This window comes from Balaenoptera physalus, assembly GCF_965194825.1.
Source record: "Balaenoptera physalus genome assembly, chromosome: 8".
In the NCBI taxonomy this organism is placed as follows: domain Eukaryota; kingdom Metazoa; phylum Chordata; class Mammalia; order Artiodactyla; family Balaenopteridae; genus Balaenoptera; species Balaenoptera physalus.
Window position 1 is genome coordinate 19,980,692 of NC_138887.1, and position 25,995 is coordinate 20,006,686.

The window sequence follows — 25,995 nt, forward strand, 5'->3', positions numbered from 1 at the left end:
TTGAGAGTCAAACATTCATTTTGCGGGCATGTTTGCATATTTTGTCTCTCCTTATAAAGACCAAGCTAATGGTTTTATAGCAGAAAAAAAAAATCTATTGATTCACTAACTATGCTTTCATATTTGCATGGAGCTATTGCACTGTTCACACATTAATATGTGAAACCTCAGGATATTTTATTTTGCCCAGTGGGAAACTATGAACAGTGAGATTTCTTATGCAAAAAGTGAACATTTGAACTATACTAGTTCCATATGACTTTATTAGCATTCCATAGACTTATCCTTTCAACTTGATTTGATTTCTGCAGGATAACTTTTCAGGAAAAGTAGTTTTCTGATCTGTGGAGCTTGGAAATATAAAGGAATAAGCAACTTGTCATATTCATTTATCAGATCCCAATTTTCTCAATAATTTACTTTAAAGCTGAATTCCAGTAAGGCTTCAGTGTGATAGGAATCAACTGGGAAGCCAATCAAAATGCAGGTTCCTAGACCTCATCCTCTGAGACCAATTCACTCCCCAGATTATTCTGCTGCCAGACTAACTGGGTACCACACTAGGATGAAGGGGAGGACGTGGAGTAGAGGGTAGAGAAACTCAGTACTCTAGTGATCGAGGCACAGAAGCGCTAGAAGGCAGATGGGCTTTTTTTTTCTTAAGTATTTGTTTTTATTTATTTATTTATGGCTGTGTTGGGTCTTCGTTTCTGTGCGAGGGCTTTCTCTAGTTGTGGCAAGCGGGGGCCACTCTTCATCGTGGTGCGCGGGCCTCTCACTATTGCGGCCTCTCTTGTTGCGGAGCACAGGCTCCAGATGCGCAGGCTCAGTAATTGTGGCTCACGGGCCCAGCCGCTCTGCGGCACGTGGGATCTTCCCAGACCAGGGCTCGAACTTGTGTCCCCTGCATTGGCAGGCAGATTCTCAACCACTGCGCCACCAGGGAAGCCCGGCAGATGGGCTTTTCATCAGGGCTATTTAGGGAGCTGTCTGAAGTCTAGCCTCCAGGTAATAGACAACTTCAGCCCTTAGGTAATATAGACTATTCAAATCCAGCTTGCCAACTTTGGCAAGAACACTGATCTGCTGTACCACTATATTCTTTAGGTTTGGGGGAGAAGGAAATTAGTCTGCAGATGGCTGAGTGCTCACTGTAAGCAGCTGGGGTGGGGCTACATCGGAGGCAGAGCTGGGAAGGGAGAGACATCGAGGTCTTACCCTTTGGCCATAGCCCTAGGGGCTAGGTTCCCAGTCCGCAGGCTGCACACTAAGGGGGGGACATGGAGCTACTGCAAACGGGAAAATGTGTTGTGCAGGTTCAGGAAGGAGAATTATCCTCTTATGTGGAGGAACACTATGAGAACTGCTGAGAGTCTAAAACCCAGGATCCCCAGGCCTGGATCTGTTGACACTTGGCTCATGGAGAGAGGTGGGAAGAACTCTGCATGACTCAGAGGTGGAATTATTTTGTTCATGAGAGAGAGGAGTAGGAAAAAAGCCAGCTAGAGGAGACCCTACGTGGAGGAAGGGCTAAAGAGAGTGCCTCACCCGCTATACACACATACACATCCCCACACCTGTACCAGGAGACCCACCAGTGAACCAAAGAGGCAAAGAGAAATGTCTAAGCACTCCAGGTGGTTTCTGTGGGATGTGTGCTGTAAATCTTTTTCTCTGTCTCAAATGGAGAGGTATTCAATATACGTCTCACCAATACATTTTTAAAATTTATTTTATTTTATTTACTTATTTTTGGCTGCATTGGGTCTTCGTTGCTGCGTGTAGGCTTTCTCTAGTTGTGGTGAGCGGGGGCTACTCTTCATTGCGATGCACGGGCTTCTCATTGGGGTGGCTTCTCTTGTTGCAGAGCATGGGCTCTGGGTGCGTGGGTAGCTGTGGCATGCGGGCTCAGTAGTTGTTGCACACCAGCTCAGTAGTTTTGGCGCATGGGCTTAATTGCTCCATGGCATGTGGGATCTTCCTGGACCAGGGATCGAACCCGTGTCCCCTGCATTGGCAGGTGGATTCTTAACCACTGTACCACCAGGGAAGCCCCTCACCAATACTTTTATGAGAAGTTTCTGCTTTTGGGAGGAACTCAGAAGAAAATAAGACGGCAACAGCTTTCTGAGGTTCCATATATGTGCCTTAAACATTACCTTAGGTCTAATTCAATAAGTCATTTGTTTATCAGGTATGTGAACCGTGCCACACTTTTCAAATATGTACCCTGTAGATGCTGTGAATGATAAAATTCAGAAGCATTTTTAAAAGACTTCCTGAATTCACAGTAGATTATGATTTTGATGTTGAATTTTCTCAATCACTTTCATGGTTGGGTCTGAGGAATTTTTAACTTTAAAAAGGAGTTCCTCATAGTCAAGACATGGAAGCAGCCTAAATGTCCACCGGCAGATAAATGGATAAAGAAGATGTGGAATATATATATATATATATATGGAGGGTCCTTCCCCTCCACCCATTAAAATCACTGATTCAATTTCCATTATATATATATAAAATGGAAAACAACTCAGCCATAAAAAAAGAATGAAATAATGCCATTTGCAGCAACATGATGGACCTAGAGATTATCATACTAAGTGAAGTAAGCCAGAAAGAGAAAGACAAATACCATATGATATCACTTATATGTGGAATCTAAAATATGACACAAATGAACTTATTTACAAAACAGAAACAGACTCACAGACACAGAAAACAAACTTATGGTTACCAAAGTGAAAAGGAGGAGTGGGAAAAGATAAATTAGGAGTTTGGGATTAACAGATACAAACTATTATATATAAAAAAGATAAACAGGGCTTCCCTGGTGGCGCAGTGGTTGAGAATCCGCCTGCCAATGCAGGGGACACGGGTTCGAGCCCTGGTTCAGGAAGATCCTACATGCCGCGGAGCAACTAAGCCCGTGCGCCACAACTACTGAGCCTGCGCTCTAGAGCCCACGAGCCACAACTACTGAGCCCGCATGCTGCAACTACTGAAGCTGGCGTGCCTAGAGCCCATGCTCCGCAACAAAGAGAAGCCACTGCAATGAGAAGCCCATGCACTGCGATGAAGAGTAGCCCCTGCTCACCACAACTAGAGAAGGCCTGCACACAGCAGCGAAGACCCAACGCAGCCAAAAATAAAATAATTTATTTTTAAAAAAAACTATATATAGTATGATCCTAATTTTAATTTTGTAAAAATGTATGTATTGAGGAAAGACTGAAATTAAAATTTTTATTAGAGGCTATTTCTGGTTGTCAGTATGATGGTTGCTTTTTATTTTCTTTGTATTTTTTTTCAACTTTCCAAATTACATAGAACATATACTATTTTTATGATCAGAAAAAGTCATATATTTAAACAAAATAATGAAAACAGGCTTATGTGTAGGGAAAAGTGCCTCCTTTTTTGCTTTCCCATACTATTATCAAGTGAACTTTATTGATGGAGAATTAGAAAAAAAACATACAAAGAAAGCATAGGAAGCATAAAAACACTCATTGCTGGCAAGTGCTGGTTTCTCATCCTAGGAAACCAGCTGGCTGGTCAGTTTGCAGGCCTGTGTCTGGTCTCCCTGGGACGAGAGCCCTTTTCCTCTGGCTGCTGTGCCAGCTGAGGTCTCCTGGACACCCTCTTTCCTAGATGGGTCAGCCTCTTTCCCAGCTTACAATGGCACTTTCATAAAATCTTCTCACTCTGCTTTCAGGTAGGCCTGTGTGTGACTAATTGCATACTGATAGATTTCCAAAGTTTTTTTTCTTTTTTAGCAGAATCCCAGGGTTCTAAGGACTCCTATGGGGGATGTTCTAGAGGTTAAGAAAGGATCTAGATTATATTTGGGGATTCTCCTGAGTTTGGGGGTTTTTTTTATGATTTTTTTTTTCTGATTTGAAAAACAAAATTTGAAACCACTGTGATCAATCACAGGAAATAATCTCTTCCTTCATGGTTCATGTCCTCCATGTTGCAGCAAGTGAGTAGACCTCACAGACTATCAGCACCTAGCACAGTGTCATGCAACCTAGGTGTATTATTTATACAACAGATATAAACATAGAGACATCTTTTTGGACCTTGGAGTCAAGTATTGTTTTAAACTTTAATTTTAGATTTGAAAAAAAAAAGTGAACTAAATGATCAAAGACTTGGGAATTTGGTCAATAAAATATTTACTTTCTATATATTATTCTAAGATTTGGCAAAAGTATATTTCAGAAATTCAAAGTTTTAAAAAAACTATCTACATGTAGACACTGAGAGCCTGTGCCTCGATACAATTGTGGGGAAACTGAATATTGCCTTCTAATTCTTCACTCTCACTATATTCATCGTTTCTCTCTCTGAGAACTCTGAAATACTCATCCCACCACTGTTGGAATCTCCTTCCTTGGAGATATTCCTTCCAAAAGACATTTGTATTTTAAAAGCTATCACTAAGCTAGGAGTCCATACAATGAAGCCCTATTGGTAGAATATCAAACAGTAGGTTATCAGAAGTATTCAGAAATCTGTTTCTCCCTCAATTTTCTACATTCTAGGCAGAAGTCAGCACACTGTCTACAAACAAGGCCTGCCCCATAGGGACCAAAGATGGGCAAGATATTAAGGGTATAATGTCTACAAAACTCTTAAGCCCCTACATATAAAGATTGCATCTGCGAGTGAGAAAGTGTTAGCTCAGGTTTCGGTTTAACAACTAGGAAAGATTAAAGGAGTTTGCAAAACTAGATCTGCCCAGCAGAGGGCATATTTAAGTTACAAACCATGATCTTTATGCAAAGTTTTCTATTTTTAGAAATTAGTAAATAAATACATGTTTTAAAAAATTCTTATGCAGTTTTTATGCTTTGTGTTTCTTTCATGATTAAGTTTCCAATCTGTATTTTAAAAAACCGTATTTATTTCTAAATCACATAGACTCTACTATCAGAAGTTTTTTTAGAGACTAATAGCTGCAAATACTTGCCAGAGATGCAAGAATCAGGAATTACTAAATATATGAGCAAGAGACCACAAGCTTATGTAGATGAGAAGGAACTGGTCACACTAACTCGTTTTGCTGGACCCTGGGACTAGAAGATTGTGGCTTCCCCTGAGGGCAGTTAATGTTTGCTGTGTTCCCTTAGCCCTGCCAGCCAGTTCATAGATGCAGTTCCAGAGGCAAACCCATGGTACACTTAAACAACCCAAAGGCGTATGACTTATTATTTCTCCAGTAACAATTCACCTACTCATCTAGGGATTACATGGCTGGTGACCACCTCCCTGTTGGGCCAGGCACAATCCCACAGGTATTAGGATCCTGCTTTTATTGTCTTGCTCTCACGTCATAGAGACCTTGTCTCCTCTCCTGTCCAGTCTGCCTTAAAACCCCTCAAGTTCTGGCCTTGGGGGCATCTTCCTGTCCCTGGGGTCCCTCCTTAATGGCTAAATCCAGTTGATCCCTTTCGATAATCTTCAATATGTTTTTAGTTATAGAGTTTCTAAAATAAAAATTTGGCACCCTCTATTTAAATGTTGACAAGACACAGAACCCCCTTTATTTACAAATTTTTAACTTACTAACTTCCATAGAAACAAATTAAGACACTCCTAGAACTACAGCATGCCAACACCGTCTCCACTACAGATGGGAATGGTGAGCATTTCTGAGATGTCACTTTGGACTTGTTTTGGGGGTTGGAGGGTAGGGAGGTTGAAGGGACTTTGGACAATGTTTAGCAACTTAAGCCTCTTCCTAAGTAAAGGGGTTTCTGTAACTATGTGGTGCTGACATTGCAATTTAAAAAAAAAATCTCATCTGGAAAAAAAACAACAAGGTGTAAACTATATGTTGATTACTGTCTACTTGAAAGAAGAATGTGTTTTGGGGTTTGCATATGAATAAAATATTTTGGAATAGATAACGTGAAAAAAAACCTCTCAAGCTCTGGAGGAAGATACACATGCACACAATTTTGTTTGAGTGCATGGTATGGGCCAGGGGGGAGCCCTGGGTTTGTAGTTTAAAAACATGCTGGCTCTGTGAATCACTTGGCCCTTCTTTGCCTCATCTGTGAAATCCAGAAGCAAGAATATACCCTCTAAAAGTCAAGGTCAACCCTAGAGGGATCTTGGAAACACACTGAGCTGCGACTCTCTGTTGTATGGCCATCTGTGACCTCGGCCATGTGATTGATCTTGCAGGGGTTTGATCATAAATGACCTATTGTGTCTAGAGGAGGATCCAGTCCTGGGTCCCGGTATGGAATTCTGACGTCGTCACAGAGTGACTCTGTCTGCTTCTCTTTTACATTTATCCTCCATTCCAGCCAAACTGGTCTGTGCCGCTGAGGCTTTGTTCTTGTCAAGAGGAAGACCCTTGCCTTCTCCTTACCAGTTGAAAGTTTCTCCAACTGCTGAGGACCCCACAAGCATTTGGTAATCACTTTTATCTCTGCCCTCATGAAGCAATTATCTTCTATATTGCTATATAGGCCCTTAGCATTTTTCCTGTGTGTATCTGAGTATCTAAAAAGATAAAGAAGACTTGCTCTCTCAAGTGTCTTATATCTACCCATAGTTCTAATATACAGTTCCTACCTTGCTATTTATATTTAAACTATTGTTCTATCAACTTCTCTCTCCTAACCATTTCCCACCAAATGCATTGGTCTTAATCTCTTTCAATAGACTTGGTATAAAGTAAGTCTCTCTTCCTCTGTCATTACACTGGCCTTTGAATGGTACAAGGGAATATTTTAAAATTTCTTTTCTCTTTGTCCAAGTCTTTTCCTGTAATGGAAGTGATAATTAGCAGTGGAATGGTTTAAAAAATGATGATGGCTTGTTATCATTATTATCTATTGAGTACTTATTTTGTGCTAGAAAACAATTCAAAGTACTTTACATATATTAATTCATTTAATTATCACGATAGCCCTATGACATATATACCTTTATTATCCCATGTATGGTTAAGGAAACAGAAGAACAAGAGAAGTAGCTTGTCAGAGGTTACATACTAGAAAATTACAGATCCAGGAGTTAAACCCAGAGGACTCCATTCACTGCATTATCTTGCTTCTTTTAAGATGGGTAGTACTGAAAAGGGGTAGAAACAACCGTCTTCGATAAACCCTTCTTTGTCCTCAGTACCCAGACATTTTTCAGAATATTTGAGAAATATTCTGGACTGAGATTAAGGAGGCAGAGCCAAAGAAAGTGGAGGACTGCACAATTGTTTTGTGAATTTACAAGCCTGAGAAAGCCAAGTAAGTCACGGTCTTTTTTTTGTCCTTGACCACGTAAGTTTTTACTAAGAAGGCTAGCAATAATAAAGCCCTGCTAATTGTTTTTGAGAGTCAAACATTCATTTTGCGGGCATGTTTGCATATTTTGTCTCTCCTTATAAAGACCAAGCTAATGGTTTTATAGCAGAAAAAAAAAATCTATTGATTCACTAACTATGCTTTCATATTTGCATGGAGCTATTGCACTGTTCACACATTAATATGTGAAACCTCAGGATATTTTATTTTGCCCAGTGGGAAACTATGAACAGTGAGATTTCTTATGCAAAAAGTGAACATTTGAACTATACTAGTTCCATATGACTTTATTAGCATTCCATAGACTTATCCTTTCAACTTGATTTGATTTCTGCAGGATAACTTTTCAGGAAAAGTAGTTTTCTGATCTGTGGAGCTTGGAAATATAAAGGAATAAGCAACTTGTCATATTCATTTATCAGATCCCAATTTTCTCAATAATTTACTTTAAAGCTGAATTCCAGTAAGGCTTCAGTGTGATAGGAATCAACTGGGAAGCCAATCAAAATGCAGGTTCCTAGACCTCATCCTCTGAGACCAATTCACTCCCCAGATTATTCTGCTGCCAGACTAACTGGGTACCACACTAGGATGAAGGGGAGGACGTGGAGTAGAGGGTAGAGAAACTCAGTACTCTAGTGATCGAGGCACAGAAGCGCTAGAAGGCAGATGGGCTTTTTTTTTCTTAAGTATTTGTTTTTATTTATTTATTTATGGCTGTGTTGGGTCTTCGTTTCTGTGCGAGGGCTTTCTCTAGTTGTGGCAAGCGGGGGCCACTCTTCATCGTGGTGCGCGGGCCTCTCACTATTGCGGCCTCTCTTGTTGCGGAGCACAGGCTCCAGATGCGCAGGCTCAGTAATTGTGGCTCACGGGCCCAGCCGCTCTGCGGCACGTGGGATCTTCCCAGACCAGGGCTCGAACTTGTGTCCCCTGCATTGGCAGGCAGATTCTCAACCACTGCGCCACCAGGGAAGCCCGGCAGATGGGCTTTTCATCAGGGCTATTTAGGGAGCTGTCTGAAGTCTAGCCTCCAGGTAATAGACAACTTCAGCCCTTAGGTAATATAGACTATTCAAATCCAGCTTGCCAACTTTGGCAAGAACACTGATCTGCTGTACCACTATATTCTTTAGGTTTGGGGGAGAAGGAAATTAGTCTGCAGATGGCTGAGTGCTCACTGTAAGCAGCTGGGGTGGGGCTACATCGGAGGCAGAGCTGGGAAGGGAGAGACATCGAGGTCTTACCCTTTGGCCATAGCCCTAGGGGCTAGGTTCCCAGTCCGCAGGCTGCACACTAAGGGGGGGACATGGAGCTACTGCAAACGGGAAAATGTGTTGTGCAGGTTCAGGAAGGAGAATTATCCTCTTATGTGGAGGAACACTATGAGAACTGCTGAGAGTCTAAAACCCAGGATCCCCAGGCCTGGATCTGTTGACACTTGGCTCATGGAGAGAGGTGGGAAGAACTCTGCATGACTCAGAGGTGGAATTATTTTGTTCATGAGAGAGAGGAGTAGGAAAAAAGCCAGCTAGAGGAGACCCTACGTGGAGGAAGGGCTAAAGAGAGTGCCTCACCCGCTATACACACATACACATCCCCACACCTGTACCAGGAGACCCACCAGTGAACCAAAGAGGCAAAGAGAAATGTCTAAGCACTCCAGGTGGTTTCTGTGGGATGTGTGCTGTAAATCTTTTTCTCTGTCTCAAATGGAGAGGTATTCAATATACGTCTCACCAATACATTTTTAAAATTTATTTTATTTTATTTACTTATTTTTGGCTGCATTGGGTCTTCGTTGCTGCGTGTAGGCTTTCTCTAGTTGTGGTGAGCGGGGGCTACTCTTCATTGCGATGCACGGGCTTCTCATTGGGGTGGCTTCTCTTGTTGCAGAGCATGGGCTCTGGGTGCGTGGGTAGCTGTGGCATGCGGGCTCAGTAGTTGTTGCACACCAGCTCAGTAGTTTTGGCGCATGGGCTTAATTGCTCCATGGCATGTGGGATCTTCCTGGACCAGGGATCGAACCCGTGTCCCCTGCATTGGCAGGTGGATTCTTAACCACTGTACCACCAGGGAAGCCCCTCACCAATACTTTTATGAGAAGTTTCTGCTTTTGGGAGGAACTCAGAAGAAAATAAGACGGCAACAGCTTTCTGAGGTTCCATATATGTGCCTTAAACATTACCTTAGGTCTAATTCAATAAGTCATTTGTTTATCAGGTATGTGAACCGTGCCACACTTTTCAAATATGTACCCTGTAGATGCTGTGAATGATAAAATTCAGAAGCATTTTTAAAAGACTTCCTGAATTCACAGTAGATTATGATTTTGATGTTGAATTTTCTCAATCACTTTCATGGTTGGGTCTGAGGAATTTTTAACTTTAAAAAGGAGTTCCTCATAGTCAAGACATGGAAGCAGCCTAAATGTCCACCGGCAGATAAATGGATAAAGAAGATGTGGAATATATATATATATATATATGGAGGGTCCTTCCCCTCCACCCATTAAAATCACTGATTCAATTTCCATTATATATATATAAAATGGAAAACAACTCAGCCATAAAAAAAGAATGAAATAATGCCATTTGCAGCAACATGATGGACCTAGAGATTATCATACTAAGTGAAGTAAGCCAGAAAGAGAAAGACAAATACCATATGATATCACTTATATGTGGAATCTAAAATATGACACAAATGAACTTATTTACAAAACAGAAACAGACTCACAGACACAGAAAACAAACTTATGGTTACCAAAGTGAAAAGGAGGAGTGGGAAAAGATAAATTAGGAGTTTGGGATTAACAGATACAAACTATTATATATAAAAAAGATAAACAGGGCTTCCCTGGTGGCGCAGTGGTTGAGAATCCGCCTGCCAATGCAGGGGACACGGGTTCGAGCCCTGGTTCAGGAAGATCCTACATGCCGCGGAGCAACTAAGCCCGTGCGCCACAACTACTGAGCCTGCGCTCTAGAGCCCACGAGCCACAACTACTGAGCCCGCATGCTGCAACTACTGAAGCTGGCGTGCCTAGAGCCCATGCTCCGCAACAAAGAGAAGCCACTGCAATGAGAAGCCCATGCACTGCGATGAAGAGTAGCCCCTGCTCACCACAACTAGAGAAGGCCTGCACACAGCAGCGAAGACCCAACGCAGCCAAAAATAAAATAATTTATTTTTAAAAAAAACTATATATAGTATGATCCTAATTTTAATTTTGTAAAAATGTATGTATTGAGGAAAGACTGAAATTAAAATTTTTATTAGAGGCTATTTCTGGTTGTCAGTATGATGGTTGCTTTTTATTTTCTTTGTATTTTTTTTCAACTTTCCAAATTACATAGAACATATACTATTTTTATGATCAGAAAAAGTTCATATATTTAAACAAAATAATGAAAACAGGCTTATGTGTAGGGAAAAGTGCCTCCTTTTTTGCTTTCCCATACTATTATCAAGTGAACTTTATTGATGGAGAATTAGAAAAAAAACATACAAAGAAAGCATAGGAAGCATAAAAACACTCATTGCTGGCAAGTGCTGGTTTCTCATCCTAGGAAACCAGCTGGCTGGTCAGTTTGCAGGCCTGTGTCTGGTCTCCCTGGGACGAGAGCCCTTTTCCTCTGGCTGCTGTGCCAGCTGAGGTCTCCTGGACACCCTCTTTCCTAGATGGGTCAGCCTCTTTCCCAGCTTACAATGGCACTTTCATAAAATCTTCTCACTCTGCTTTCAGGTAGGCCTGTGTGTGACTAATTGCATACTGATAGATTTCCAAAGTTTTTTTTCTTTTTTAGCAGAATCCCAGGGTTCTAAGGACTCCTATGGGGGATGTTCTAGAGGTTAAGAAAGGATCTAGATTATATTTGGGGATTCTCCTGAGTTTGGGGGTTTTTTTTATGATTTTTTTTTTCTGATTTGAAAAACAAAATTTGAAACCACTGTGATCAATCACAGGAAATAATCTCTTCCTTCATGGTTCATGTCCTCCATGTTGCAGCAAGTGAGTAGACCTCACAGACTATCAGCACCTAGCACAGTGTCATGCAACCTAGGTGTATTATTTATACAACAGATATAAACATAGAGACATCTTTTTGGACCTTGGAGTCAAGTATTGTTTTAAACTTTAATTTTAGATTTGAAAAAAAAAAGTGAACTAAATGATCAAAGACTTGGGAATTTGGTCAATAAAATATTTACTTTCTATATATTATTCTAAGATTTGGCAAAAGTATATTTCAGAAATTCAAAGTTTTAAAAAAACTATCTACATGTAGACACTGAGAGCCTGTGCCTCGATACAATTGTGGGGAAACTGAATATTGCCTTCTAATTCTTCACTCTCACTATATTCATCGTTTCTCTCTCTGAGAACTCTGAAATACTCATCCCACCACTGTTGGAATCTCCTTCCTTGGAGATATTCCTTCCAAAAGACATTTGTATTTTAAAAGCTATCACTAAGCTAGGAGTCCATACAATGAAGCCCTATTGGTAGAATATCAAACAGTAGGTTATCAGAAGTATTCAGAAATCTGTTTCTCCCTCAATTTTCTACATTCTAGGCAGAAGTCAGCACACTGTCTACAAACAAGGCCTGCCCCATAGGGACCAAAGATGGGCAAGATATTAAGGGTATAATGTCTACAAAACTCTTAAGCCCCTACATATAAAGATTGCATCTGCGAGTGAGAAAGTGTTAGCTCAGGTTTCGGTTTAACAACTAGGAAAGATTAAAGGAGTTTGCAAAACTAGATCTGCCCAGCAGAGGGCATATTTAAGTTACAAACCATGATCTTTATGCAAAGTTTTCTATTTTTAGAAATTAGTAAATAAATACATGTTTTAAAAAATTCTTATGCAGTTTTTATGCTTTGTGTTTCTTTCATGATTAAGTTTCCAATCTGTATTTTAAAAAACCGTATTTATTTCTAAATCACATAGACTCTACTATCAGAAGTTTTTTTAGAGACTAATAGCTGCAAATACTTGCCAGAGATGCAAGAATCAGGAATTACTAAATATATGAGCAAGAGACCACAAGCTTATGTAGATGAGAAGGAACTGGTCACACTAACTCGTTTTGCTGGACCCTGGGACTAGAAGATTGTGGCTTCCCCTGAGGGCAGTTAATGTTTGCTGTGTTCCCTTAGCCCTGCCAGCCAGTTCATAGATGCAGTTCCAGAGGCAAACCCATGGTACACTTAAACAACCCAAAGGCGTATGACTTATTATTTCTCCAGTAACAATTCACCTACTCATCTAGGGATTACATGGCTGGTGACCACCTCCCTGTTGGGCCAGGCACAATCCCACAGGTATTAGGATCCTGCTTTTATTGTCTTGCTCTCACGTCATAGAGACCTTGTCTCCTCTCCTGTCCAGTCTGCCTTAAAACCCCTCAAGTTCTGGCCTTGGGGGCATCTTCCTGTCCCTGGGGTCCCTCCTTAATGGCTAAATCCAGTTGATCCCTTTCGATAATCTTCAATATGTTTTTAGTTATAGAGTTTCTAAAATAAAAATTTGGCACCCTCTATTTAAATGTTGACAAGACACAGAACCCCCTTTATTTACAAATTTTTAACTTACTAACTTCCATAGAAACAAATTAAGACACTCCTAGAACTACAGCATGCCAACACCGTCTCCACTACAGATGGGAATGGTGAGCATTTCTGAGATGTCACTTTGGACTTGTTTTGGGGGTTGGAGGGTAGGGAGGTTGAAGGGACTTTGGACAATGTTTAGCAACTTAAGCCTCTTCCTAAGTAAAGGGGTTTCTGTAACTATGTGGTGCTGACATTGCAATTTAAAAAAAAAATCTCATCTGGAAAAAAAACAACAAGGTGTAAACTATATGTTGATTACTGTCTACTTGAAAGAAGAATGTGTTTTGGGGTTTGCATATGAATAAAATATTTTGGAATAGATAACGTGAAAAAAAACCTCTCAAGCTCTGGAGGAAGATACACATGCACACAATTTTGTTTGAGTGCATGGTATGGGCCAGGGGGGAGCCCTGGGTTTGTAGTTTAAAAACATGCTGGCTCTGTGAATCACTTGGCCCTTCTTTGCCTCATCTGTGAAATCCAGAAGCAAGAATATACCCTCTAAAAGTCAAGGTCAACCCTAGAGGGATCTTGGAAACACACTGAGCTGCGACTCTCTGTTGTATGGCCATCTGTGACCTCGGCCATGTGATTGATCTTGCAGGGGTTTGATCATAAATGACCTATTGTGTCTAGAGGAGGATCCAGTCCTGGGTCCCGGTATGGAATTCTGACGTCGTCACAGAGTGACTCTGTCTGCTTCTCTTTTACATTTATCCTCCATTCCAGCCAAACTGGTCTGTGCCGCTGAGGCTTTGTTCTTGTCAAGAGGAAGACCCTTGCCTTCTCCTTACCAGTTGAAAGTTTCTCCAACTGCTGAGGACCCCACAAGCATTTGGTAATCACTTTTATCTCTGCCCTCATGAAGCAATTATCTTCTATATTGCTATATAGGCCCTTAGCATTTTTCCTGTGTGTATCTGAGTATCTAAAAAGATAAAGAAGACTTGCTCTCTCAAGTGTCTTATATCTACCCATAGTTCTAATATACAGTTCCTACCTTGCTATTTATATTTAAACTATTGTTCTATCAACTTCTCTCTCCTAACCATTTCCCACCAAATGCATTGGTCTTAATCTCTTTCAATAGACTTGGTATAAAGTAAGTCTCTCTTCCTCTGTCATTACACTGGCCTTTGAATGGTACAAGGGAATATTTTAAAATTTCTTTTCTCTTTGTCCAAGTCTTTTCCTGTAATGGAAGTGATAATTAGCAGTGGAATGGTTTAAAAAATGATGATGGCTTGTTATCATTATTATCTATTGAGTACTTATTTTGTGCTAGAAAACAATTCAAAGTACTTTACATATATTAATTCATTTAATTATCACGATAGCCCTATGACATATATACCTTTATTATCCCATGTATGGTTAAGGAAACAGAAGAACAAGAGAAGTAGCTTGTCAGAGGTTACATACTAGAAAATTACAGATCCAGGAGTTAAACCCAGAGGACTCCATTCACTGCATTATCTTGCTTCTTTTAAGATGGGTAGTACTGAAAAGGGGTAGAAACAACCGTCTTCGATAAACCCTTCTTTGTCCTCAGTACCCAGACATTTTTCAGAATATTTGAGAAATATTCTGGACTGAGATTAAGGAGGCAGAGCCAAAGAAAGTGGAGGACTGCACAATTGTTTTGTGAATTTACAAGCCTGAGAAAGCCAAGTAAGTCACGGTCTTTTTTTTGTCCTTGACCACGTAAGTTTTTACTAAGAAGGCTAGCAATAATAAAGCCCTGCTAATTGTTTTTGAGAGTCAAACATTCATTTTGCGGGCATGTTTGCATATTTTGTCTCTCCTTATAAAGACCAAGCTAATGGTTTTATAGCAGAAAAAAAAAATCTATTGATTCACTAACTATGCTTTCATATTTGCATGGAGCTATTGCACTGTTCACACATTAATATGTGAAACCTCAGGATATTTTATTTTGCCCAGTGGGAAACTATGAACAGTGAGATTTCTTATGCAAAAAGTGAACATTTGAACTATACTAGTTCCATATGACTTTATTAGCATTCCATAGACTTATCCTTTCAACTTGATTTGATTTCTGCAGGATAACTTTTCAGGAAAAGTAGTTTTCTGATCTGTGGAGCTTGGAAATATAAAGGAATAAGCAACTTGTCATATTCATTTATCAGATCCCAATTTTCTCAATAATTTACTTTAAAGCTGAATTCCAGTAAGGCTTCAGTGTGATAGGAATCAACTGGGAAGCCAATCAAAATGCAGGTTCCTAGACCTCATCCTCTGAGACCAATTCACTCCCCAGATTATTCTGCTGCCAGACTAACTGGGTACCACACTAGGATGAAGGGGAGGACGTGGAGTAGAGGGTAGAGAAACTCAGTACTCTAGTGATCGAGGCACAGAAGTGCTAGAAGGCAGATGGGCTTTTTTTTTCTTAAGTATTTGTTTTTATTTATTTATTTATGGCTGTGTTGGGTCTTCGTTTCTGTGCGAGGGCTTTCTCTAGTTGTGGCAAGCGGGGGCCACTCTTCATCGTGGTGCGCGGGCCTCTCACTATTGCGGCCTCTCTTGTTGCGGAGCACAGGCTCCAGATGCGCAGGCTCAGTAATTGTGGCTCACGGGCCCAGCCGCTCTGCGGCACGTGGGATCTTCCCAGACCAGGGCTCGAACTTGTGTCCCCTGCATTGGCAGGCAGATTCTCAACCACTGCGCCACCAGGGAAGCCCGGCAGATGGGCTTTTCATCAGGGCTATTTAGGGAGCTGTCTGAAGTCTAGCCTCCAGGTAATAGACAACTTCAGCCCTTAGGTAATATAGACTATTCAAATCCAGCTTGCCAACTTTGGCGAGAACACTGATCTGCTGTACCACTATATTCTTTAGGTTTGGGGGAGAAGGAAATTAGTCTGCAGATGGCTGAGTGCTCACTGTAAGCAGCTGGGGTGGGGCTACATCGGAGGCAGAGCTGGGAAGGGAGAGACATCGAGGTCTTACCCTTTGGCCATAGCCCTAGGGGCTAGGTTCCCAGCCCGCAGGCTGCACACTAAGGGGGGGACATGGAGCTACTGCAAACGGGAAAATGTGTTGTGCAGGTTCAGGAAGGAGAATTATCCTCTTATGTGGAGGAACACTATGAGAACTGCTGAGAGTCTAAAACCCAGGATCCCCAGGCCTGGATCTGTTGACACTTGGCTCATGGAGAGAGGTGGGAAGAACTCTGCATGACTCAGAGGTGGAATTATTTTGTTCATGAGAGAGAGGAGTAGGAAAAAAGCCAGCTAGAGGAGACCCTACGTGGAGGAAGGGCTAAAGAGAGTGCCTCACCCGCTATACACACATACACATCCCCACACCTGTACCAGGAGACCCACCAGTGAACCAAAGAGGCAAAGAGAAATGTCTAAGCACTCCAGGTGGTTTCTGTGGGATGTGTGCTGTAAATCTTTTTCTCTGTCTCAAATGGAGAGGTATTCAATATACGTCTCACCAGTACATTTTTAAAATTTATTTTATTTTATTTACTTATTTTTGGCTGCATTGGGTCTTCGTTGCTGCGTGTAGGCTTTCTCTAGTTGTGGTGAGCGGGGGCTACTCTTCATTGCGATGCACGGGCTTCTCATTGGGGTGGCTTCTCTTGTTGCAGAGCATGGGCTCTGGGTGCGTGGGTAGCTGTGGCATGCGGGCTCAGTAGTTGTTGCACACCAGCTCAGTAGTTTTGGCGCATGGGCTTAATTGCTCCATGGCATGTGGGATCTTCCTGGACCAGGGATCGAACCCGTGTCCCCTGCATTGGCAGGTGGATTCTTAACCACTGTGCCACCAGGGAAGCCCCTCACCAATACTTTTATGAGAAGTTTCTGCTTTTGGGAGGAACTCAGAAGAAAATAAGACGGCAACAGCTTTCTGAGGTTCCATATATGTGCCTTAAACATTACCTTAGATCTAATTCAATAAGTCATTTGTTTATCAGGTATGTGAACCGTGCCACACTTTTCAAATATGTACCCTGTAGATGCTGTGAATGATAAAATTCAGAAGCATTTTTAAAAGACTTCCTGAATTCACAGTAGATTATGATTTTGATGTTGAATTTTCTCAATCACTTTCATGGTTGGGTCTGAGGAATTTTTAACTTTAAAAAGGAGTTCCTCATAGTCAAGACATGGAAGCAGCCTAAATGTCCACCGGCAGATAAATGGATAAAGAAGATGTGGAATATATATATATATATATATATATATATATATATATATATATATATATATATATATATATGGAGGGTCCTTCCCCTCCACCCATTAAAATCACTGATTCAATTTCCATTATATATATATAAAATGGAAAACAACTCAGCCATAAAAAAAGAATGAAATAATGCCATTTGCAGCAACATGATGGATCTAGAGATTATCATACTAAGTGAAGTAAGCCAGAAAGAGAAAGACAAATACCATATGATATCACTTATATGTGGAATCTAAAATATGACACAAATGAACTTATTTACAAAACAGAAACAGACTCACAGACACAGAAAACAAACTTATGGTTACCAAAGTGAAAAGGAGGAGTGGGAAAAGATAAATTAGGAGTTTGGGATTAGCAGATACAAACTATTATATATAAAAAAGATAAACAGGGCTTCACTGGTGGCGCAGTGGTTGAGAATCCGCCTGCCAATGCAGGGGACACGGGTTCGAGCCCTGGTCTGGGAAGATCCCACATGCCGCGGAGCGACTGGGCCCGTGAGCCACAACTACTGAGCCTGCGCGTCTGGAGCCTGTGCTCCGCAACAAGAGAGGCCGCGAATAGTGAGAGGCCCGCGCACCGCGATGAAGAGTGGCCCCCGCTCGCCGCAACTAGAGAAAGCCCTCGCACAGAAACGAAGACCCAACACAGCCAAAAATAAATAAATAAATTTATATAAAAAAAAAAAGATAAACAACAAGGTCCTAATGTATAGCACAGGGAATTATATTCAATATCCTATAATAAACCATAATGAAAAAGAATATATCTATATCTGTATCTATATCTGAATCACTTTTCTGTACACCAGAAACTAACACAACGTTGTAAATCAACTATACTTCAATAAAGAAGGAGTTTCTCATATTTAAAAATGGTAGAAACCATTGATCTAAGGTAATCACAACTATTTCTTCAATTGGACTGTAAAGTACTACTCACATAATGCAAAACACTGTGCAACAACTCGCCATTTACAATGGAATTTTTTTTAAGAGTAAAGGTAAACTGCATGTTGCTCTGGTTATTTGGTAACATTGAATAAATACAGAGGGGTATCTATAAAGCACATTTAGTTTAAAAACTGTCACATTATTTGACTTTGTCTGACAGAAAGTCTCTTGCTTAGTAAGAACATGCAAAGCCAGAAACACTGATTCCATTTCATTTTCCCAGGCTCTGTTATGTGGTCTACTTGTTACATGTCCTGAGGATCCCCTGAGGTATTTAGAGGAAATGATCACTACTGTAATGGAAAATGGTCTTGAAAGTCTTCTCTGGTAAGTACTGTTTTGATTTACGGTAGGAAGGTATTTTATTTTGAAGGTAAAACACTCATTGTATACTATCAAAAAAGGTCTTGCTAATGAATGTTTCCAATCTTAAGGTTGTCAAAGAATCCCTCCATAGGCTTTATATATATATATATATATATATAAAATCATGATTGTTTATTGAGCTAGGACATTTAGTTACCCCAAGTAGTTTTCAGTCTGTTATTTTTTTAAAAAATAAATTTATTAATTTATTTATTTTTGGCTGCATTGGGTCTTCGTTGCTGCACGCGGGCTTTCTCTAGTTGCGGAGAGCCGGGGGAATTCTTCCTTGTGGTGCGCGGGCTTCTCATTGCGGTGGCTTCTCTTGTTGCGGAGCACGGGCTCTAGGAGTGCGGGCTTCAGTAGTTGTGGCTCGCGGGCTCTAGGGCGCAGGCTCAGTAGTTGTGGCGCATGGGCTTAGCTGTTCCGTGGCATGTGGGATCTTCCTGGACCAGGGATCTAACCCGTGACCCCTGCATTGGCAGGCGGATTCTTAACCACTGTGCCACCAGGGAAGTCCCCCTCCATAGGCTTTTTTTTTTTTTTTTTAACATCTTTATTGGAGTATAATTGCTTTACAATGGTGTGTTAGTTTCTGCTTTATAACAAAGTGAATCAGCTATACATATACATATATCCCCATATCTCCTCCTTCTTGCATCTCCCTCCCACCCTCCCTATCCCACCCCTCTAGGTGGTCACAAAGCACGGAGCTGATCTCCCTGTGCTATGCGGCTGTTTCCAACTAGCTATCTATTTTACATTTGGTAGTATATATAAGTCCATGCCACTCTCTCACTTTGTGCCAGCTTACCCTGCCCCCTCCCCGTGTCCTCAAGTCCATTCTCTACGTCTGTGTCTTTATTCCTGTCCTACCCCTAGGTTCTTCAGAACCATTTTTTTTTTAACATCTTTATTGGCGTATAATTGCTTTACAATGGTGTGTTAGTTTCTGCTTTATAACAAAGTGAATCAGTTATACATATACATATGTTCCCACATCTCTTCCCTCTTACATCTCCCTCCCTCCCACCCTCCCAATCCCACCCCTCTAGGTGGTCATAAAGCACAGAGCTGATCTCCCTGTGCTATGCGGTTGCTTCCCACTGGCTATCTATTTTACGTTTGGTAGTGTATATATGTCCATGCCACTCTCTCACTTTGTCACAGCTTACCCTTCCCCCTCCCCATATCCTCAAGTCCATTCTCCAGTAGGTCTGTATCTTTATTCCCGTCTTGCCACTAGGTTCTTCATGACCTTTTTTTCCCCTTAGATTCCATATATATGTGTTAGCATACTGTATTTGTTTTTCTCTTTCTGACTTACTTCACTCTGTATGACAGACTCTAACTCCATCCACCTCACTACAAGTAACTCCATTTTGTTTCTTTTTATGGCTGAGTAATAGTCCATTGTATATATGTGCCACATCTTCTTTATCCATTCATCCGATGATGGACACTTAGGTTGCTTCCATGTCCTGGCTATTGTAAATAGAGCTGCAATGAACATTTTGGTACATGACTCTTTTTGAATTATGGTTTTCTCAGGGTATATGCCCAGTAGTGGGATTGCTGGGTCGTATGGTAGTTCTATTTTTAGTTTTTTAAGGAACCTCCATACTGTTCTCCATAGTGGCTGTATCAATTTACATTCCCACCAACAGTGCAAGAGTGTTCCCTTTTCTCCACACCCTCTCCAGCATTTATTGTTTCTAGATTTTTTGATGATGGCCATTCTGACCGGTATGAGATGATATCTCATTGTAGTTTTGATTTGCATTTCTCTAATGATTAATGATGTTGAGCATTCTTTCATGTGTTTGTTGGCAATCTGTATATCTTCTTTGGAGAAATGTCTATTTAGGTCTTCTGCCCATTTTTGGATTGGGTTGTTTGTTTTTTTGTTATTGAGCTGCATGAGCTGCTTGTAAATTTTGGAGATTAATCCTTTGTCAGTTGTTTCATTTGCAAATATTTTCTCCCATTCTGAGGGTTGTCTTTTGGTCTTGTTTATGGTTTCCTTTGCTGTGCAAAAGCTTTTAAGTTTCATTAGGTCCCATTTGTTTATTTGTGTTTTTATTTCCATTTCTCTAGGAGCTGGGTCAAAAAGGATCTTGCTGTGATTTATGTCATAGAGTGTTCTGCCTATCCATAGGCTTTTAAGTCCCCCAAACTTCAGTAGGAACAATTTCTCCGCTGGTTCTTAAGTTAGAAACATAGCACACTCTCATCAACAACGTGTGCTCATAGGGCAGTTTATTTCAAGTTGAGGATGAGGACAAGGAGGTTATGCCTTCTTGGGGAGCACAGCAGAATCTTGAGGGGGAGTAGTTTGAAAAAGCCCTCCAGGTGATTCTGACATGCCTCTCCCAAGGGGAAGTGTTTTTCCTTCCCTTCCCTTCCCCTCCACCCATTAAAATCACTGATTTAATTATGGAACTAATTACTATGAAATGAAATTAATTTTTGACTGCATTTTATGATTTTATTAAAGGGATATGTGCATTGATCCATCAATGAAACCCAAAATTCGGAGACTGTCGGAAACTTACATGGAACAACTTTTTGGACTGGATGATCAGCTGGTAAGTATTATTAACCAAACATTCTACATATACATCTTAAGTTTGGATGGAAGCTCTCAAAAAGATTTTAGATTTCATGAGAGGTGTGAGGTCACACTGTTTTTGAAATTGGGGGCACTCAGAAACGTGAAGGAACATCACATACACATATACAAACACCCCACCCCACTCCCCTACACACATATGCACAAAGCCACACTCATAGTAACCTCCCCAAATTTCCAAGAAGCATTCGGACAGGCAGTTATTCTTCCTCTTTCTGACAAAATCTTTCTACTAAATTTCCCCCTTTCTCCTTCTCCTCCTCTCTTGTATCTTTATAATGACAAAAATAGCATTATGGAAAGCTTTAAAGGAGGATATTTTCTTTCCGTTCTAATCTACTTCCTCTGTATTCCACGCCCCCTCCATTCTCTCTGCCATCCGCCTGGGAATTATGCTCACAAAGATATGGCCAAAACATTAATGAGACCTAACTTAAAAACCAGACCAAGTTAATGAAAGGAACAACCAGCTCCAACAGCTGGTTTTAATTCTGTAAAGAGGGCAAGGAAATAATTCAGAATATGGAGACTTTCAGAACAAAGACTGTGCACCTGAGAGAAGCTAAAATAGCAAAAGGCACGTGGGGAGAGAAAGAGCAACACAAATTAGATGTGTGTGGGACCATGCGTGATACCTCTAGATCCCAGGCTGGTGTCTCAGTGAGCACAGGCAGGGCTAGTTGCTGGTGACGTCAGGCACTGAAACGTAGAATCAAAGCCGTGGTCACGGTGGGTGCTGAGAGCCAGGAACAATCTGAAGCATCATTTAGAAGGATGGGTGGAGAGTAACACCAGATCCTAATCAGTGATCTACAACAGAGAGACAGAAATAGAGGGATGGGATATTTCTGCCAAGCCTGGGATGATTCAGAGGCACCAATACACTGGGAAGAACCCATGTGTTTGATCATAGTTGATCTGCATCATGGTGTGTGGGTGTCTTAATGACTTTATCAACCACAGAATTTTGATCCACTATGGAGTGCAGATATCTGGAAACTGTGTTCTTGGAGGTGTTTGGGGGCAACCTCAGGAGCTGGGGAGAGAAGACCCAGGGGATGGGATTCTTGGTCCTCCCCTCCTCACCCCTTATCCTCTAGAATAGTATTGCACTGAGTATAATGTCACATGAAAAACGCTTGAAAACCATTGCTATAAGATCCTAAAATTATTAAAAACCACTGATCTAGAGGGGTAAATATTGTCAATATTTTGAAAATGACCTTATAAAACACAATCAGATCGTGTCCAATGTCTAGCTAGAAGCCTACAGAGAATCTTTAAAAGTTTGCACAGAATTCTAAGAGACACTGTAGCTACTTCAAATCTAAAGTTTTATTTGAAAAGGAATTCATAGAGATATTTCATGACATTAAAAGCACAAAATATTGGAAGCTGATTCAGCTTTAGAAAGGAGTATGACAATTCACCAAGGCATAGAAAGGCTGTCCACTTCATAAGTTAGAGAAAACAGAAACTAGATATGACTTTGCAAACTGTAAATCTCTAGGTGCCTAGGATTGCTTTAGAGGGCTCAACCTAGGCTGGACAGATAATTCATTTCTCTTTCACCCTCAGAGAAAAATGAAGGTTTTTTTTTTTCCCCACAAAGACATAAAACACTTTAACCCTCAATGTTTCTAATATTTTAAATTACAGTATACTAAATAAACGTTAGCTTTGCCCCCCCCATTTTTCTTTCGTATACAGTTATAACTGCCAGTCAGAGAGTTTTTAATGTTTTGATAAAATATTTTACAGACCACAAACAATTGTAATTTCCCCCATGGATTGTTAAGATTGCTTTGCATGGTTTCAGCGTGCAGTCATTTTTATGGCCTCACGCTATGAAGTCCTCCACAGCAAGGACATGCCTATTTATAAATATGTATTTGTTTCTATTTGTGCAAACAGAGAAGATTGAATACAAGAAACTGTGAGTAAGCCAAACAGTTACAAAAAAAAACAAAAAGAGAGAAACTGCTCTCATGACAGTAGACAGAAAGACAGTTTAACTGTGTGTTCCAAGATTAAAGAATCAACCATTGTAAGGAGGAAACTAAATTCACAGACTTGATTCTCATTTCTTAGGAAATGAAATCTCCAGATAGGCCTACTAATTACAAGAAGAAAAGGCATCTGTAACATTAAAAACATCTTTTTATTACAGAAGAATTTAAATATGACTCAAAAGTAGAGAGAATATATAATGATCCCCCCTCATTCAGCTTAAACAATAATCAACATTTTGCCAATCTTGTTAATTATTCTCCCCTCCCCCTTTTTGCTGGAGTATTAGAAAGTAAATCCCAGGAATTGTATTACTTTACCAGTAAATACTTCAGTGTGCATCTTTAAACAACAAATGGTGTTTTTAGAGAACATAACACAGTGCAATTGTCTATGAAATGTAATGAAATGAGCAATAATTCCTGAATATCATCTAGTGATGATTACATTCAGATATATATAGACTCCATATTCAGTCCATATTTGGGTTTTCCAAATTGCCTTGAAAATGCCTTTTCACATATGGCTCTGTTAAGTTGAAATCCATACAGGGTCCGCATATTACACTTGGTTGTTATGTATCTAATGTCTCTTGTCATCTGCAATAGTTCTCCTTTCTTCTTTTTTCCCACGCCCCTTATTTATTGAAGAAAACAGATCATCTGTCACGTAAAATGTCCTACATTCTCATTTCCTCTAGAATCCTTTCATTTGTTCTGTTTCTTGTATTTCCTGCAAGTTTGCAGTTAGATCTACACACTCGATATTCAGGTTCTTTTTTCCTTCTTTTTCTCTGATGACAAGAATAATGCAGGGATGTTGGGTTCCTTCTAATGCATTGCATCAGGAGGCACCCATGGTCTGCCTGACATTAACTAATTGCTTATTAGTTTCATCCTACAACACCCATATGGCGGTTTTGAAATAACCATACCACAAGACCACTAACCAAAGAACTATGGAAAGCAGTTTAAGAAAATTATGCAATTCTTTTTGCTTTCAAGATATATATATCTTACCTGGTATTTTCATTAAAATAATACTTTTTTGTGTGTCGATGGTCATCTTTTTTTTCTTTGATATAATTATGCTTTTTCAATTATTTGTAACATTACATGACAGCAAAAATCAAAACAATAAATGAGGAGTACTCAGAGAAGTATTGCTCCCTTTCCTGCCTCTTTATCTACTCTATTCCATCCCTTTCTCTAGGTAACCAGTTTTAGTAGCTTTTGGTTTATCTCTCCATTGTTTTTTTTTGAAAAAATATGAGCAAATACATGTATTCCCCGCCCCCTTGACTTCTTACAGAGAAGCAGCAGACTACATATAGCCTTCTGCTTCTTGCTTTTCTCACTCAATATGTCTTGGAGATCACTCCCTTATGCGACTTTTAAAATGATGCTATCAGAGAGAGCACTGTGTAACAAAACTCTAAAATCTAAATGAAAGATGTGGATTTAAAAAGTCCTACTGATATAACAACCAAAGCTTAACTATGAAAAGGAAACTTAACTCTATGAACCCAGGGGCTGGGGTTTTAATAATTTGGGAGAAGCAGACAGATCTTGTGCCCTAAACAAGATAACCACATCCTATATCCTTGCTGGTTTGCTAAAGTAGTCTTTTGAGATTGGGTAGATTACTGTTTCCTGAGGAGGAATCAAAATAAGTGTTACTGTAATCTGGAAGGAATAAAAATAATGAAGTATAGAAATAGTGAAGATACAAACTAGATTCATATTATTTACTTTAGGATAAGTTTAAATATAAAAGAAGTAATAATAGCTAATGATATAGCATTTATGTATGTGTGTCTGCTGTGTATGGCATTTGAGAGTTCTAAGGAACATCTTTGTAAGTTTTTAATTTAGTTTAAGTTGTTTCAGGGACTTTACCTGGTGAAATTTGCAATAAACATTTACATGTTTAAGAAAAATTGATTTTTCCAAGTTGTACTGAATTAACTATGTGTTTATTAAACAGAGCTCTAAAATACAAATAGCAGTGAGTGTTTCCCTCCATGCACAAAAGCTCCTTGAGCATTAAATGGTCTGTCAATAATTTGCAGAAGGTCAAAAAATAAGAAAACTACTCAGCATGAAAAATCCAATACTTATGTCAGGCCATGGTACTGTATGTTAGACTGTGCTCACTTCGGCATTAAAGGCATGGTTTCTTTTTACTATTGTTGTTATTACGATTAACTTTAATAGCCTATGAAAAATAAACAATTCAGAGTTGGGAGGGATTTAAATTAATGCATTCAACATAAACTCTTTATAAACTCTTAGTCTGTTCAGGATGCTATAATGAAAATATCATAGACTGGGTGGTTACAAACAAGAGAAATTTATTTCTCACAGTTCTGGAGGCTGGGAAGTCCAAGATCAAGGTGCTGGCAGATTTGATGTCTTGAGAGCCTGCTTCCTGGTTCATAAACTGCCATCTTCTTGCTATACTCTTACATGGCAGAAGGGGAGATGGAACTCTCTGGGGTCTCTTTTTGTTTATTTATTTATTTATTTATTTTATTTTTGGCTGCGTTGGGTCTTCATTGTTGCATGTGGGCTTTCTCTAGATGCGGCGGGCAGGGGTTACTCTTCACTGTGGTGCGTGGGCTTCTCATTTCCATGGCTTCTCTTGTTGCGGAGCACGGGCTCTAGGCGTGTGGGCTTCAGTAGTTGTGGTGTGTTGGCTCAGTAGTTGTGGTGCACAGGCTCTAGAGCGCAGGCTCAGTAGTAGTGGCACATGGGCTTAATTGCTCCACGGCATGTGGGATCTTCCCAGACCAGGGCTCGAACCCGTGTCCCCTGAATTGGCAGGCAGATTCTTAACCACTGTGCCACCAGGGAAGCCCATCTGTGG

At 40.3% G+C, this 25,995-nt stretch overlaps 2 protein-coding genes across 5 annotated transcripts in view; one reads left to right on the forward strand and one right to left on the reverse strand.

Moving 5' to 3' along the window:
• Nucleotides 1–25,995, forward strand: part of FBXL13 (F-box and leucine rich repeat protein 13) — a 208,574-nt gene that overhangs the window by 20,277 nt on the left and 162,302 nt on the right. The window contains exons 2-3 of the mRNA XM_082473917.1: nt 18,346–18,449; nt 20,983–21,073. Coding sequence (XP_082330043.1) covers nt 18,346–18,449; nt 20,983–21,073 — 195 coding nt within the window. The remainder of the gene's footprint in view (nt 1–18,345; nt 18,450–20,982; nt 21,074–25,995) is intronic.
• The window catches only part of LRRC17 (leucine rich repeat containing 17), a 194,138-nt gene that overhangs the window by 20,179 nt on the left and 147,964 nt on the right, over nt 1–25,995 (reverse strand). Inside the window, exon 7 of one of the 4 annotated variants that reach the window (XR_014266956.1) lies at nt 21,753–21,927. The exons of 1 other annotated variant lie outside the window; for it this stretch is intronic. The gene's annotated coding sequence lies outside the window, so the exon portion shown is untranslated. Of the gene's footprint in view, nt 1–21,578; nt 21,928–25,995 lie in introns of those variants that run through there. 2 more of the 4 variants (XR_014266957.1, XR_014266958.1) reach the window with 2 other exon arrangements.